General features: G+C 46.8%; 1 protein-coding gene and 1 pseudogene across 3 annotated transcripts in view; one reads left to right on the top strand and one right to left on the bottom strand.

Annotated features, from left to right (window-relative positions):
* The first annotated feature begins 1,455 nt into the window (after positions 1-1,455).
* MELK (maternal embryonic leucine zipper kinase) overlaps positions 1,456-16,574 on the top strand; it is an 84,358-nt gene continuing 69,239 nt past the window's right edge. For 2 of the 3 annotated variants that reach the window (XM_008265306.5, XM_002707984.6), the window contains exons 1-6: positions 1,456-1,595; positions 5,436-5,529; positions 7,193-7,278; positions 10,950-11,066; positions 13,287-13,430; positions 15,064-15,132. In XM_008265306.5, coding sequence (XP_008263528.1) covers positions 5,472-5,529; positions 7,193-7,278; positions 10,950-11,066; positions 13,287-13,430; positions 15,064-15,132 — 474 coding nt within the window. In that variant the 5' untranslated portion in view covers positions 1,456-1,595; positions 5,436-5,471. Of the gene's footprint in view, positions 1,596-5,435; positions 5,530-5,866; positions 5,887-7,192; positions 7,279-10,949; positions 11,067-13,286; positions 13,431-15,063; positions 15,133-16,574 lie in introns of those variants that run through there. The other variant, XM_051844058.3, reaches the window with a different exon arrangement.
* LOC138847671 (small ribosomal subunit protein uS17 pseudogene) lies at positions 15,667-16,447 on the bottom strand (annotated as a pseudogene).

Below are 16,574 nucleotides of genomic sequence, written 5' to 3' on the forward strand. Positions count from 1 at the left end.
GCAGGAACCCAAGTACTTCGGCCATCACTGCTGCCTTCCAGGGTCTGCATTAGCAGGAAGCTGGAGTCAACAGGAGCCAAGAATCTAAATATTGGGCTTGACACTGGCCACAAGTGCTAGCTTACTGTCATATTTTTTTTCTTGACAGTCTTTTATCCAGCACCCTATCATACTTCATTATAATAAAAATACACATAGAAGCTTACATCTAACTTTTCTTTCCTGTGTCTATAAATTTTTTCTATTGGATCAAGCTAGCACTACAATTGTAACTCATACAGATGATCAAAATTACACAGGTAATCAAAAGAGCAAAGGTAGGCTAGCATCGTGGTACAGCAGGTCAACACACTGCCTGCGACACTGACATCACCTTTGAGTGCTGGTTCGAGTCCCGGCTGCTCCATTTCCAATTCAGGTCCCTGCTAATCCACCTGGGAAAGCAGCAGAAGATGGCTCAAGTACTTGGGTCCCTGCCACCCACCTGGGAGAGGGGGTTGGAGTTCCAGGGTCCTGGCTTTGGCCTGGCCCAGCCCTGGCCATTGCAGCCATTTGGGGAGTGAACCAGAGGATTGAAGATCGCTCTGCCTCTCACTCTTCCTTCCAAATAAGAATAAATACATAATGGCCGCCACGGCTCACTTGGCTAATCCTCCGCTTGCAGCGCCGGCACCCTGGGTTCTAGTCCCGGTTGCTCCTCTTCCAGTCCAGCTCTCCGCTGTGGCCCGGGAGTGTAGTGGAGGATGGCCCAAGTCCTTGGGCTCTGCACCCGCATGGGAGACCAGGAGGAAGCACCTGGCTCCTGGCTCCAGATCGGCACAGCGCTGGCTGTAGCGGCCATTTGGGGGGTGAACCAACAGAAGGAAGATCTTTCTCTCTCTCTTTCCTGTCTAACTCTGCCTGTCAAAAAAACATTAAAAAAAAAAGAATAAATACATAAGGAGAATAAAGGTATCAGAAAAACTTCTATTGGATTACTACGTTGGTTTTGACGATGCCGTGTTATCTAATGGACAATTAATTCGGCTCCTAGGGTTTTTAATTTTTCCTGGCGACAGATTTTAGTAAGATTCAGGAGAGGGGAAAGGTATACCTCTCTTTGTTGGGTGGGAGAACGGCCAATGGGCAAGAGGCGGACAAAAGTGAGAACTGTGATTGCCTGAGATCTTTCCGGTAGATCAATTTTAGGAAACAGAACATAGAAAGTTGGGTTTGCAGAAGCTTCGCAGGTCCACACCACGCGCCCTCAGGCAGACACCAGCCTGCGAGCCAACGTCTCAACACCCCTCAGCAGCCCCCAACACCAAACGGCCACCTCACTCGCGGACCCACCGCCCCGCCCCGCCCCTCCCCGCGGGAACCAGCCGCCGCGCGCGTCCCCGCTCGCCGTGCGCGTCCCGGCCGCGCGCGCCCCCGCCGCGCCCCGCCTCTTCCGGCCCGGGAGGTTTGATTCCCTTGGCGGGCGGAAGCGGCTTGAGCGCGACTACCGAAAAGATTCCTAGGAGCTCCTGGCACACGCCGCGGCGCTCGGGACGGCTGGCCGGCTCGTCTGTCCGTTTGTCCGGCCCCGCCCCGCCCGGCCCCGTGCCCCTCAGGTCAGTTCTGTCGTCTGCCCACGGCAGCCGAAGGCGAGGGCTGGGGTCTGGGCTGTGCGGGGTGCCGGCAGCGGCCGCCGGAGCCCAGTGTGACCGAGGAGTTCACCGGGACCCCACCCCTCGGCCTTGTTCCTGGAGGAGATACCTAGGCCTCCCGACCCCCGGTTTTCTCCTGTGTGAGTGGGATAGCGAGAGACCCGACCTCACCGAGTTACCGCTCGGGTGTGCCGGCAAAGCGCCAGCCCCCGAGGAGGCTGCGATAGGAGTGAGTTCCCATTCCCGCGACCCCGGCTGCCCACGTGAAAGATCCGAGGAAGGTGCTGAGTTATTTCTATCAGGACAACTCGGCTTCACAGACCAGGAGGACAGGGCTTAGCTATCACCCCCTTTGCAGTGTCCAGGTCCTTCCTGTCCCCAAAGTAGTGGCTTAAGAGACTCGCACTGAAAAGGGGAGCGTGCACCAGCTGCTATAGGAGAGAGAGCAGCCACGCTGCTGCCTCCAGGACACCTGCAGGGGAAGGCTTCCCGAGGGAGCCATCCGGCCCCCGGCACTTTAGGAGGAGTGATTGTCCGGGGGCTTCACGCCGGCCCCCAGCACTTAGGAGGAGTGATTGTCCAGGGGCTTCACGCCGGCATTTCTCGGGACGGCGCGTATGTGGTGGCGCAGGAGCAGAAGTGCTTTTTTGCTTAGAGGCCAATATTCCTAACCTCTTGGCTCATATTTGGATTTTGTTTCCCGTGGGAGGAGTCAGGACAGCGCTTACTGCACCCTCAGGGGCTTGTTTACCAGTGGATCTTCCCTCCTGCATAACTCTGTTGGTTACCCCTCCCCCCAAGCCTCTGTAAGGGAGCAGGGCAGGGTGCTAACTAAACGTATGACGGCGCACATTATAAGCCGCTCTGTATTCTGCTTTGGGTCTGAAATCAGTAAGACTGAACCGTAAGCCTCCTCCCACTACATAGCCGGTTCCTTGTTTCCTCAGTCATGTATGGCTCCGATACTTCTATTTCATCCTACCCAGAAGGACACTCGGGGATCTGATTTGGGTGGGTCTTCTTCACTGTCCACAGCTGAGAGACCATCTGCCACATGACCAATAACACCTGTGCCTCCTTTGGCCGTTACAAAGTTGACTTATAACAATCCTAGGTCCTGTGTTCTGTATTCCAAACTAGAGCATAAACAAAGCACTTAAAAATGTTTCGAACCAGCACTATACCCTCAAACTTGAAAACTCAAGTATAATCTGCTATTAGTATGGTAGTATATAATGTAAGCACCAATATCGTTCCTTTCCCTCCTCGCCTCTCCTCTCCCCTTCCCTCCCTTCCCTTTCCCTCCCCTTCCCTTCTTTTTCTTCTTCTTCTTCTTTTTTTTTTTTTTTTTTTAAGATTTAATTATTTATTCGAAAGGCAGAGATACAGAGAGAAGGAGAGACAGAGACAGACAGATCTTCCATATGCTGGTTCACTCCCCAAATGGCTGCAATGGCTGGGGCTTGGCCGTGCTGAAGCCAGGGGTCAGGAGCTTCTGTGTTTCCCACATGGGTGCAGGTGCCCAAGAACTTGGGCCGTGTTCCACTGCTTTTCCAGGCATATTAGCAGAGAGCTGGATTGGAAGTAAAGCGGCCAGGACTTGAACTGGCGCCCATATGAGTTGCGGGTGCTGTACGTGGAGGCTTAACCTGTGTCACTGCTGGCCCCCACCAATTTTCTTATATAGCCCAAATGATATTCCCTAGATTTAACAAATAAACTGGGTCCACATTGGTATTGCTCACTAAAGACATGGTGTAATTTGAGAGAAAGGGCTAGGTAGAGAAAATGGAAGAAAGGGGAAAAAAAAGTACATTTCATTTTTATTTATTTGAAAGAGTTACCGAGAGAGGTTGATCCAGAGAGAGAGTTTTCCATCTGCTGGTTCAGTCCCTAAATGACTGCAATGACCAGAGCTGAGCCGATCTGAAGCCAGGAGCCAGGAGCTTCTTCTGGATCACACGGGTATACGGGCCCAAGGACTTGGGCCATCTTCCACTTCTTTCCCAAGCTATAGCAGAGAGCTGGATTGAAAGTGGAGCAGCTGGGACTTGAAGTGGCTCCCATATGGGATGCTGGTACTGTAGGCCGAGGCTTTAACCCACTGCTCCACAGTGCTGGCCCCAGTACATTGTTTCAGGGTTACCTTGGTGCAAGTCTCTGCTAGTTGACCAGGAAGTCAAATGGTTGGGTTCCTGCCACCCATATGGGAGACCTGCGTTGAATTCCAGGCTCCTGGCTTCAGCCTGGCCCAGCCCTGCCTTTTTGTAGGCATCTGGGGAGTGAACTAGATACGAGATTGATCTCTTGCTCTCTTTGTCTCAAATACATTTTTAAAAAATCTGAGTAAATAAATAAGAGTATTTCTAATTACGTCCTCAGTTGCTCAGTGAGTATGAAGGAGCTTCAAAAAGCTCCAAGGGCGTTGGTCTACTGGTTAAGATGCCCCATCCCACATGAGAGCATCTGAGTTCAGACTAACTTCTGACTCTGCCTTCCTGCCAGTGTGACCCCTGGGAGGCAGTGGTGATGGCTCAAGTAATTGGGTTCTTGCCACCTTTATGGGACATTTGGATTGAGTTGTTGGCTCTGGCTTTATAGAAATTTGGGGAGGGAACTAGAGGAAGGCTGCTCTTTCTTGCTGCGCCTGCCTGCCTGCCTGCCTGCCTTTCTTAAAAGATTTATTTTGTTTGAAAGCAGAGTTACAGAGAATGAAGAGGAGACAGAGATTTTCCATCTGTTGGTTCACTTCCCAAATGGCTGCAATGGCCAGAGCTGGGCCGATCCAAAGCCAGGAGCCAGTGGCTTTGCCTGCTATACCACAGCACTGGCCGGCTCCCTCTGTGCCTTTTATTATTTATTTATTTTTTATTTTTTATTTTTGACAGAGTTAGAGAGAGAGAGGTCTTCCTTTTTCCATTGGTTCACCCCCCAAATGGCTGCCATGGCCAGCGTGCTGCGCCGATCTGAAGCCAGGAGCCAGGTGCTTCCTCCTGGTCTCCCATGCGGGTGCAGAGCCCAAGCACTTGAGCCATCCTCCACTGCCTTCCCTGGCCACAGCAGAGAGCTGGACTGGAAGAGGAGCAATCAGGACAGAATCCGGTGCCCCGACCAGGACTAGAACCTGGTGTGCCAGCGCTGCAGGCGGAGGATTAGCCTAGTGAGCTGCGGCACCGGCCCCTCTGCCTTTTAAATAAAAATATCTTTTAAAAAAAGTTCTTGGAAAAGATTTTTCTTTTCTTTTTTAAGATTTATATTATTTATTTGAAAAGCAGAGTTTGTATATATATATATATATAGAGAGAGAGAGAGAGAGAGAGAGAAGCATCTGCTGGTTCAATGCCCAAATGGCTGTAACAGACAGGTCTAGGCCAGGTGGAAGCCAGGAACCAGAAGCTCCATTCAGGTCTCCTACATGAGTGGAGTTGCCCAAGTTCTTGGGCCATCTTCTGCTTTCCCAGGCCATTGGCAGGGAGCTGGATCATAAATGGGGCAGTCAGGACTTGAACTGGCACCCGCATGGGAGGCCAGCGCCGTGGAATAGCAGGTGAAGCTACTTTTTCCAGGCTGTGAGCAGGGAGCTGGACCAAAAATGGAGCAGTGGGCACGTGAACCAGTGCCCATATGAGATGGGTGGGTGATTAGGAATCTAGATTGTTGTTTTTTTTTTTTTTTAAATATGGCTAATCAGTTTGTCTAGTATCAGTTATGTGCCTAAGGTTTATTAATGTTTGTGATTTCAAGGTAGTAAAGATAATTTGGTCATATTTCCTTAATTGATCATATACTATTTCTGTGTTACAGGTTCTTTTGTAATTTTGAATCACTTCCAGGTAGACTATGAAAGATTATGATGAACTTCTTAAATATTATGAATTATATGAAACTATTGGAACAGGTAATTATTATTGTTATTTTGGGGGGGACAGAGGATAGATCAACTGTTTAGATTGTAGTTTGTTTAGAGGAATAGTCATGAACTTTTTAGTCTAACCTATGTCATTTAAAAATTCTTTTATCTACTTTGGTAAGAGAACATGGGCCAAGGAGAGAAGAGAATAGAAGGGGAAGCCTTGTAGATCTTTGCTAGGACTTTGACTTCATTCTATATAAAAGTCATTGGAGAATTTTGAGCCAAGGCATCACTGGGGGTGTTTTTACAGGGTCCCTCTGGCTGCTTGGTGATGAAAAGATTGGGTAGGGGAGGGCAAGAGCAGAAGCAAAGAGATGTTAGGAGGCAATTGCAGTATTTCAGGTGAGTGATGTTGGAGATGATGGTGGCTTGGGTATGGTAGTGAAGTAGTGAAAGGGGTGTTTTTTTTTTTTTTTTTTTTTTTTTTTTTTTTAGATTTATTTATTTATTTGAGAAGCAGAGTTAGAGAGAGAGAGAAAGGGTGAGACAGAGAGAAGGCTGCAGTCTGCTGGTTCACTCCCAAAATGGCCACAATGGTTGGAATTGGGCCTGTCCGAAGCCAGGAGCTTCTTCCAGGTTTCCCATGCAGATGCAGGGACCCAAACACTTGGGCCATCTTTTGCTGCTTCCCCAGGCGCATTAGCAGGGAGCCGGCACCACAGGCTGAGGCTTAACCTTCTACACCACAGAGCCAGTCCCAGGGATGGGGTTTTACATACACACAAATACACACACACACAGGAGTATGTTTTATTTATTAGGTTGTAGCACTCAGTAAAATATGCAAAGTGCACTATTCTTGATGGATTTTTACATATACATACGCCCAAACAGTCCCTGCTCAGGTTAAGACTATGCCATTTCCAATTAGTACCTCCTCCTTTCCCCCAAGCTAACCATTGATATGTTTGAAGACATAACCAACAGGATTTGTTGGTAGGTTGGTTCTGGAGTGCTAAGAAAGAGGTAAGGATGCTTCCAGGATTTTTGGATTCAAGCATCTGGATTGCTTTTTACTTAAATAAGAGAAGCCCAGGATGGGGGGAGGCAGAGAGAGACATAAGCTAGCTGGAACTTCTTGGAAATGTTAATTTGGAGATTTAGGTCCCTATGTGGAACCTTTTATCCAGTTTTAGAACATAATTACGTATCCTCATAGTTTTTAAAGTGAATGGAAGTTTTATATAATTTGTCTTCTGTCTCAGCTGTCTTATATTCTAACAATGTTAATAAAGCAAATTTAATTGCAATGTTAATTGTAAAACAAAATCCACAAGAGTGAATTCTGTTCTCATGTGAATACTTCAAAAAGTTTGTGGAAACTGGAATTAAAGGTAAGTTTATTTTGGTACAAAACCTTTTGAAATCCATGCATAGAATTTCCATAATAAAAATGGAAAAATAGATTTTCCATTGCCAATGAACTTTTTGAAGACTCACCTGTACTGCTATGATTAAAAAAAAAAGGCTCTTTAGCTAGACATTGGATGAGAGGAGGCTAGATTCATGGCTTTTACACTTTGAAAGCAACAGGAAGAAAGGGTTCACAGATTTCTAGGAATATATGGCCCAGTAAAGCCTTTGAAAAGTATAGATGTTTGTGCCTAGTTCTTGCTTGCTTCTTCATACTACATTTTTATGTACGTAGGTGGCTTTGCAAAGGTCAAACTTGCCTGCCACATCCTCACTGGAGAAATGGTAGCTATAAAAATCATGGATAAAAATGCACTAGGGGTAAGTTTAAAATATTTTAAAAATACTTTATCCTATAGATCAATTTTGTGGTTAAGATGTGAGTTCGCTCTAATGTTCCAGTTTTTGCTCTTTTTTAGAATATTTTTATAGCTTTTAAAATTTTATGATTAGTTTTAATTTTTTAAATTTAAAAAATTTATTTATTTGAAAGGCAGAGTTACAGAGAAGGAGGGACACACAGAGATAGGTCTTTCATTTACTTATTTTCTTACCAGATGGCTGCAACAGCTAGTGCTGGACCAGGCCAAAGCCAAGAGCCAGGAACTTCGTCCAAACCTCCCATGAAGGTGGCAGAGGCTCAAGCATTTGGGCCATCTTCCACTGTTTTTTCCAGGCTGTTAGCATTTTTCTTTTCTTTTCTTTTCTTTTCTTTTCTTTTCTTTTCTCTTCTTCTTTTCTTTTCTTTTCTTTTCTTTTCTTTTCTTTTCTTTTCTTAAAAGATTTATTTATTTATTTGAAAGGCAGAGTTACAGAGAAGTAGAGGCAGGGAGAAATTCTTCCATCTGCTGGTTCATTCCCCAAATGGCCACAACGGCTGGGACCAGAGCCGAGCCTGTCTGAAACCAGGAGCCAGGAGCTACCCAAATGGCCACAATGGCTAGGGCTGGGCTATGCTGAAGCCAGGAGCCAGGAGCTTCATCCAGGTCTCCTACGAGGATGGTAGGGGCCCAAGTACTTGGGCCGTCCTCTGCTGCTTTCCCAGGTACATTAGCAGGGAGCTGGATCAGAAGTGGAACAGCTGGGACTTGAACCTGTGCCCATATGAGATGCTGATCATATGAGACACTGGCATCACAGCCACAATGTAGGCCCCAGACTGAGTCTTTTTTATAATAAAGTTTTAATTTTTTCTTTCATAGTATTTCCAGATTTTTTTTTTTTTGACAGGCAGAGTGGACAGTGAGAGAGAAAGGTCTTCTTTTTGCCGTTGGATCACCCTCCAATGGCCGCCGCGGCCAATGCGCTGCAGCCAGTGTACCACGCTGATCTGAAGGCAAGAGCCAGGTGCTTCTCCTGGTCTCCCATGGGGTGCAGGGCCCAAGCACTTGGGCCATCCTCCACTGTACTCCCGGGCCATAGCAGAGAGCTGGACTGGAAGAGGGGCAACCGGGACAGAATCCGGTGCCCCGACCGGGACTAGAACCTGGTGTGCCGGCGCCGCTAGGCGGAGGATTAGCCTGTTGAGCTGCGGCACCAGCCTTAATTTTTTCTTTCATAGTATTTCTAGGTTCCTGTATTTTAAATCTCCAGCTTGGCTTATCTTCCTTCCCAACCATATTTTTATTTTGAAAAAAAATTTTTTTAAGGTTTATTTATTTGAAAGGCAGAGTTACAGAGAGAGAGGGAGAGACACACAGAGAGAAATCTTCCATCTGCTGGTTCACACCCCAAATGGCTACAACCACTGGGGCTGGGCTAGGCGGAAGCCAGGAGCTTCTTCAGGGTCTCCCATGTGGGTATAAAGTTCCAGGCACTTAGCCATCTTCCACTGCTTTCTTTTCTTTCTTTTTTTTTTTTTGCCAGGCAGAGTGGACAGTGAGAGAGAGACAGAGAGAAAGGTCTTCCTTTTGCCGTTGGTTCACCCTCCAATGGCCGCCGCAGCCAGCGCACCGTGCTGATCCAAAGGCAGGAGCCAGGTACTTCTTCTGGTCTCCCATGCGGGTGCAGGGCCCAAGTACTTGGGCCATCCTCCACTGCATTCCCTGGCCACAGCAGAGAGCTGGCCTGGAAGAAGGGCAACCGGGACAGAATCCGGCGCCCCGACCAGGACTAGAACCCGGTGTGCAGGTGCCGCAAGGCAGAGGATTAGCCTAGTGAGCTGCGGCTCCGGCCTCACTGCTCTCTAAGGCATGTTAATAGGGAGCTGGATTGAAAGTAGAGCAGCTGGGACTCAAACCAGTTCCCATATGGGATGCTGGCATTGCAGACAGTGGCTTAACCCACTGTGCCACAGTGCTGGTCCCCCAAACTTCAAGCTCCTAGTAAAGTCAGAAGATGGGGACTGCAAATACCCACATAGTTTTCACCTAAATTCACTGGTTTTTCAGCTCAGCATGTTTTGTTTCTTTCTTTCTTTTTTTTTTTTTTTTTAAGATTTGTTTTATTTATTTGTAGGACAGAGTTAGAGGGAAAGGAAGAGACAGAAAGGTCCTCCATCCGCTGGTTCACTCCGCAAATGGCTGGAACCACCAGAGCTGTGCTGATCTGAAGCCAGGAGCCAGGAGCTTCTGAGTCTTCCATGTGGGTGGCAGGGGCCCAGGGACTTGGGCCATCTTCTACTGCTTTCCCAGGCCATAACAGAGAGCTGGATCAGAAGAGGGGCAGCCAGGACACAAACCAGAGCCCATATGGGATAATGGTGTCGCAGGTGGAGGCTTAGCCTACTACATCACAGTACTGGCCCCTCTATATGCCGATCCGGAGTCAGGAACCAGGAGCTTCCTCTGGTTTTCCCACATGGGTGCAGGGGCCCAAGGACTTGGGTTATCTTCTACTGCTTTCCCAGGCCATAGCAGAGAGCTGGATAGGAAGAGGAGCAGCTGGGACTAGAACCGGCACCCATGTGGGATGCCGGTGCTTCAGGCCAAGGCTTTAACCCGCTGTGCCAAAGCGCTGGCCCCAGCTCAGCATATTTCTTAAGGGGCATTGCCAAGCTTGAAAGTGGTAGTCCAGGGGGCTGGCACTGTGGTGTGGTAGGCTAAGCCTCCACCAGTGGCACCAGCATCCCATACAGGCACTGGTTCATGTCCTGGCTGCTCTAGTTGTGATTAAGCTCTCTGCTGGGAAAGCAGTGGAAGATGGCCCAAATGCTTAGGCCCCTGCTACCTGCATGGGAGACTAGGAAGAAGCTCCTGGCTCCTGGCATTGAATCAGCCCAGCTCCAGGGGTTGCAGCCATTGAGGGAGTGAACCAGCAGACGGAAGACCTTTCTCTCTATGTCCCTCTGTCTAGAACTAGACCTCTCAAATAAATAAAATAAAATAAAAAAAGTGGTAGTCTAGGCATGGTAAGTAACTAAGTAGAGTGTTTGTCATTTTTCTTGTTTGGAATGCTCTCCTTCTAAAGGAGTCAGAGATCTCTGAATTTTTCTGGTCATAATGCTATTGACTGTCATAGAAATTGCCTTTATCAAATTTTTTTAATAAAGATTTTTTAAATGACATTTATTTATTTGAAAGGCAGAGTTACAGAGACAGAGGCAGAGAGAGAGGTCTTCTATCTACTGGTTCACTCCCCAAATGGCCACAATGGACAGAGTTGGATGATCTGAAACCAGGAGGCTGGAGCTTCTTCTGGGTCTCCCATGCGAGTGCAGCAGGGTCCCAAGGACTTTGTTAATCTTCTGCTTTCCCAGGCCATAGCAGAGAGCTGGATCAGAAGTGGAACAGCTAGGACTCAAACTGGTGCCCATATGGGATGTTGGCACTGCAGGTGGTGGCTTTACCCCCTATGCCATGCTGGCTTTACCCGCCTTTATCAAATTCTTAAGGCCTTTATATACATACAAATAAGTTTTGTTATATTTTTCTGAGTTGAACAATTTGGGACTCTTGATGGCTTTTGCTACTTAGTATTAAAGCTACTTATATTGATGTCTGGAAAACTAAACCCAGATAAATTGATTGCCCATTCAATATATTTTGGCACAGAGTGATTTGCCCCGGGTTAAAACAGAGATTGATGCTTTGAAGAATCTGAGACATCAGCATATATGTCAACTCTACCATGTGCTAGAGACAGCCAACAAAATATTCATGGTTCTTGAGGTATGTTCCACAGTCCTGAAATCATAACAGTTTTAGATCAAGTGGATGTATATAATAAATAAGGGATTCATGATAAATGTACTTTTTTTTTTTTTTAAGATTTATTTTATTTATTTGAAAGAGTTACAGAGAGAGGTAGAGACAGAGAGAGAGAGAGGTCTTCCATCCTCTGGTTCACTCCCCAGATGGGCGCAACGGCCGGAGCTGCACCGATCCGAAGCCAGGAGCCAGGAGCCAGGAGCTTCCTCCAGGTCTCCCATGTGGGTGCAGGGGCCCGAGGACTTGGGCCATCTTCTACTGCTTTCCCAGGCCACAGCAAAGAGCTGGATTGGAAGAGGAACAGCCGGGAATAGAACCGGCGCCCATATGGGATGCCGGCGCTTTAGGCCAGGGTGTTAACCCACTGCGGCACAGCGCTGGCCCCAATGTACTGTTTCTAACATACCGCTTGATGGAGTGGTGTGGTTCAGTGAATGGACTGTAATAGTTTATAGAGTTCTTAGAGGGAAGGATTCATTGCAGTTTTTTTTTTTTAAAGAATTTTTTTTAAAGATTTATTTATTTTGGAAGGTAGAGTTACAGAGAGAGTGTGTGAGAGCGAGACAGAGAGAGAAAGTTCTGCCATGCGCTGATTCACTCTCAAATGGCCTCATCTGTCTGTCGGGGCTGGGCCAATCTGAAGCCAGGGGCCAGGAGCTTCTTCTGGGTCTCCCATGTTGGTGCAGGGGCCTAAGCACTTGAGCCATTTTCTGCTGCTTTCTCAGGCACATTAGCAGGGAGCTGGATCAGAAGTGGAGAAGCCCGGACTCAGTGCTCCCACTGCAGGCAGTGACTTTACCTGCTACACCATAGTGCTGGCTCCCATTGCAGTTTCATATGGTGTATAAGTATTAATTTCCTTGGAATGTTATGACAGGTGCTACAAACTTGGTGGTTTGAAACAACAGAAATATTACCTCACAGTGCTAGAGGCTAGAAGTCTGAAGTCAAGGTGTGGGAAAGGTCGGTCCCTTCCGCAGGTTCTGAAGGAGAATCTGTTCCATGCCCCCTCCTGGTGTCTGGGTCACTGGTGCCTGCCATTGCTTGGCTTTAGAGATCCTCCTCCACTGCCTCCACCTTCAAATGATGTTTTCCTCTCTGTATGTCTGTGTTTCTGTATACATTTGCCCCTTTTCCTTTAAAACTTTGAGATGAGAGGTGGGGAGGATGGGGGAAAAGGCGGGGGAAGAGCTCCCCATCACTGGTTTGTACTCGAAATGCCTGCAGCAGTGGGGGCTGGGCTGGGCTTGAACATGGGAGCTGGGAACTCAATCCAAGTCTTCCATGTGGGTGGCAGTGGCCCAGTTACTGAGTTGGCAGGAACCCAGCTACTGGAGCCATTATTGCTGCCTCCCAGGGTCCACAGAAAACTGAAATTAGAATTAGCTGAAATCAGGAGCCAGAGCGAAGACTCGAATCCGGATACTCCAGTGTTGGATGCAGGCATTCTCATGGGCGTTTTAACTGCTGCACCAAACACCTGCCCATGAATGGTCTTTAATGTGCACCATTTTTCATGTGAGTGAGTGCATCTATAAGAACACTTCTTAAATATGGAACCATGAGGCCAAAGGCTATATGCATTTTTAATTTTAACTGGTAAAATTAAAATGAGATGAAGTCCTAAATGGAAACCCAGGTTACAGAAGAGTGAGTACTCTGGAGAGTGATGGAGATCCTGGAGCTTCGTGCTCTGGCTCAAAGCCGCCTCCTCGCAGCCTCTGAGGCCCTCTGGGGAACTGGGCTGCTTCTGATACAGACTGGTAATCACTGGTCTTGGGGCAGTGACCAGTAATAATTACTAGAGGAACAATAATTACTGCTATTTTTTTTTAATTTCAGGTAACTATACTGAATGTGAGTTGAATTAAGAGGAGAATTGGTTTTACTACTTTGCCATAAATATATAAATCCCCGAATGAGCTTTTTAGAATCATAGTAGTAGTTGCTTCTACTTCTATTTATTGGTAATAAAAATGTTCAGGGGAAGAGTTATTGTTCTCATTCCTGGACTAATTACTGGCTTGTTTGATCCTGAGAGTATAGCTCTGAATGTGCCTCGCTCACTTCCTTTGCCTTTAAAGTTGAATTAATTTTTCTGAGCGATGTATGACTTTCTGAAATCTCTCGGAAGTGATTTTTCAAGTGATAACGATGTCTCTGTGACTGTTGCTGTTGAAGTACTGCCCTGGAGGAGAGCTGTTCGACTACATCATTTCCCAGGATCGCCTGTCGGAAGAGGAGGCCCGAGTTGTCTTCCGCCAGATACTGTCCGCGGTCGCTTACGTGCACAGCCAGGGCTACGCTCACAGGGACCTCAAACCGGTGAGTGGCTGCAGCAGGGCTCCGTGCTCACCCAAGAGGTCGGCAGCATCCACCTACCACTGTCTGGGTTTCTGCAAGTTCTGTTAGGGCATCTGTCTTAGCTTTGCTGCTCCTTTTTTGTTTCAGTCAGCAGCTCTCACATTTCTTTTTTTCCTTGTTTGCTTTTTGACTTTTGGTAGGCTGTTTGGGCAGATTTTCATTTTATTTATCTGTCCATTGTGTGTGACATTATAAATGTCTTTATAATCAGGATTTTATCTTTGAAAGGAGAGTATTGAGCGTTTTCTTTGAGAATGTTATGTCATTGAGTATTTTCGTTTTAGTGTCCTGTTCTCTGTTCTAATCCCCTGTTCTTTTCTTTTTCTTTTTCTTTTTTTTTTTTTCTTTTTTTTTTTTGGACAGACAGAGTGGACAGTGAGAGAGAGAGACAGAGAGAAAGGTCTTCCTTTGCCGTTGGTTCACCCTCCAATGGCCGCAGCGGCCGGAGCACTGCGGCCGGCGCACCCGCTGATCCAAAGGCAGGAACCAGGTGCTTCTCCTGGTCTCCCATGGAGAGCTGGCCTGGAAGAGGGGCAACCAGGACAGAATCCGGCGCCCTGACCGGATCTAGAACCCAGTGTGCCGGCGCCGCAAGGCGGAGGATTAGCCTATTGAGCTGTGGCGCCGGCCTGTTCTTTTCATTTTAATTCCATTATTCCTCAGAAGGGAGCAGTTCAGTGAATTGACAGACTCTCCTTTTCTGTTTCTTTTTTTTTAAGATTCATTTATTCATTTGAAAGAGAGAGAGAGAGAGAATCTTCCATCTACTGGTTCACTCCCCAGATGGATGCAATGGCCAGGGCTGGGCCAGGCTGAAGTTAGCCAAGAGGTCTCCCATGTGGGTGCAGGGGCCCAAGGATTTGGGTCATCTTCCACTGATTTCCCAGGAGCATTAGCAGGGAGCTGGATTGGAAGTGGAGCAGTGGGGACTTGAATTGGTGCCCATGTGGGATGCTGGTGCTGCAGGTAGATCCTTAGCCTCTTATGTCACAGCGCCGCCCCTCCTACCCCTACAGACTCTACTTTTAAAGCACAGAATAAAAATGTGAATATTCACTAAATCTGCAGGCTGTGATTAATGTGGGGGATGGTGAATATTGATTTGTATGTTGCTTGGTACCAGCGTCAGGAACTTAGAATTGGTCTGAGAAGTTATGGCAGTATTACTGTTCTGTGTTGTCTTTATAACCCAACTCTTTGAGCTCACTCTTGTGGTTTAAACTTGCCTTTGGCTCAAACTGTGTTTTGTTAATCTTTAGGGCACCAAAGAGAAAATGGATTATAATAGTGTGTTTTGAGGGAAGTGCTGTAGTTATCAACATTCCTTTTCTTTCCCCTTGTATATTTCTTATCATTTCATAGTTGATTTCTGCTTTATAATACCCAAGGTGGTATTTTTTTTTTTTTTTTAGATTTAAAAAGACTTATTAGCATCAAAGGCTTCCAGCTAAAGCGCCATGGAGGGGGGCTTCCAAGAGAGGAAAAATCCACCCAAGTTTTTTAATATAAACCTTAAATCAATGTGAGAAACGGCGAGAGTGGGATGTGCTGTAAGGAAGTCAATATATAGTTAAAAAATTTCTTTGTCTTCTAGGAAAATTTGTTATTTGATGAATATCATAAATTAAAGCTGATTGACTTTGGTCTCTGTGCAAAACCTAAGGTAAGTGTAGATCTAAAAATGGCATTTGTTTCCTTTGTAAATGCACTTCTTAGTATATTATCTTGTACTGCCTTAAGACTTGTATCCTTTGAGACAGATGTTAAATTCATCCCTGGCATCAATAGTTTTTGCAAGTTCTTTAGATTGTTCCAGTATGTAAGTTAGACTGAGGGCTGCAGCTCTAGGCCCAGGGTTGGTCCTGCTGTAGACCCCATGGATATGCTGTGAGAAAATTCATGGTGCCAGGGTGACATGAGACAGTCACAGCTCAGATGCTGATTGATCATGTCCGTGCAGTTTGAGTATGTTGCCACTAGATGATGCCTTTGTTCATTCAGACATAAGTTGGAAATTTACTGCAAATCTATTCTTTGTTATCCATGTGGTTGTTTAACTAACAATTAGTTGCATTTTCAGAGACAAGCCCCTTTCTTAGAAAAAGGAAAAAGTCCATGTGTACTTTTATTTATTCATTTATTTACTTTTGAATAGGAAAATAACTTTCATGTGGGGGAAGTGGGTGACTATGCAGTCTCAGAACTGCTTCTTGGTGCTGGTGGCCTTGGTGACCTTGAGCACATTGAAGTACACTGCCTTGCTCTGGGGCTGCATGTGCCCACGGTGACAATGTTGCTGATCTGGATGTCCCTGAAGCAGGAGGACAGGTGCATAGATGTGTTCTTGTGGCATTTCTCAAGTGGTTGTGCTTGCCAATGTAGTGGAGGCGATAGTTCCGGCAGATGGCAGGTGGTCCTCTGTATCTTCATCCTGTGTCTTGGTCCTCTGTGTCTTCATCACCAGACAGGATCCACCCTGGGATGGTGATGCTTCCTGTGAAGTGGCATTTCTTGTCAGTGTAGGTGCCCTCGTAGCTTCTTTGGGTGTCTTGTGGCCCAGACCAGTGTTCTCATGGTTGCACAGGAGTTTCTCCTTACAAGTTTCACCCTGTAGGCTGAAAACAACTCTTGTTTTGAGAGATGTGTGGCTGCTTTTGGTAGAAAGGCTTGGTCTGAGTGTCTGCCTGAAAAAAAGAGAGCCTTGGCAGTGTCGGCTTTCCTCCTGGACTCCCGTTTGTATTTTTGTGACGTTTCCTTAGTTTGCACTCCACAGTTAGGTGCTGGTGTGCCTCAGTGCAACTTCTCTTTGAGGTGACTTTGAACTTTGCAGCTGCGCTCTGCAGCGGCTCTCCTGTGTGGCTGCCTGTTGGAGGCTTCCTCCTGAGTTCTCTAATGATGGTACTCACAGTCTCTAAAATGAGCTGTCTACACTCATTAAGGATGTTGGGCTTGCAGACTTGTCTCAGCCCTTTGTGCTCCCATGATTATTTTCTGCCCCAGTCAGAATTAGAAAGGTGCAAAGGGAATCCAATTTTTGCCCCTTTGGCTGAGTGGCTGATTGTTTCTGATTCTCTCTCCTGCCTTGGCTTTTCAGAGATTGTCTGT

The sequence above is a fragment of the Oryctolagus cuniculus genome, chromosome 1 (assembly GCF_051225735.1).
Source record: "Oryctolagus cuniculus isolate XC-2025 breed Fujian yellow rabbit chromosome 1, ASM5122573v1, whole genome shotgun sequence".
Lineage (NCBI taxonomy): Eukaryota > Metazoa > Chordata > Mammalia > Lagomorpha > Leporidae > Oryctolagus > Oryctolagus cuniculus.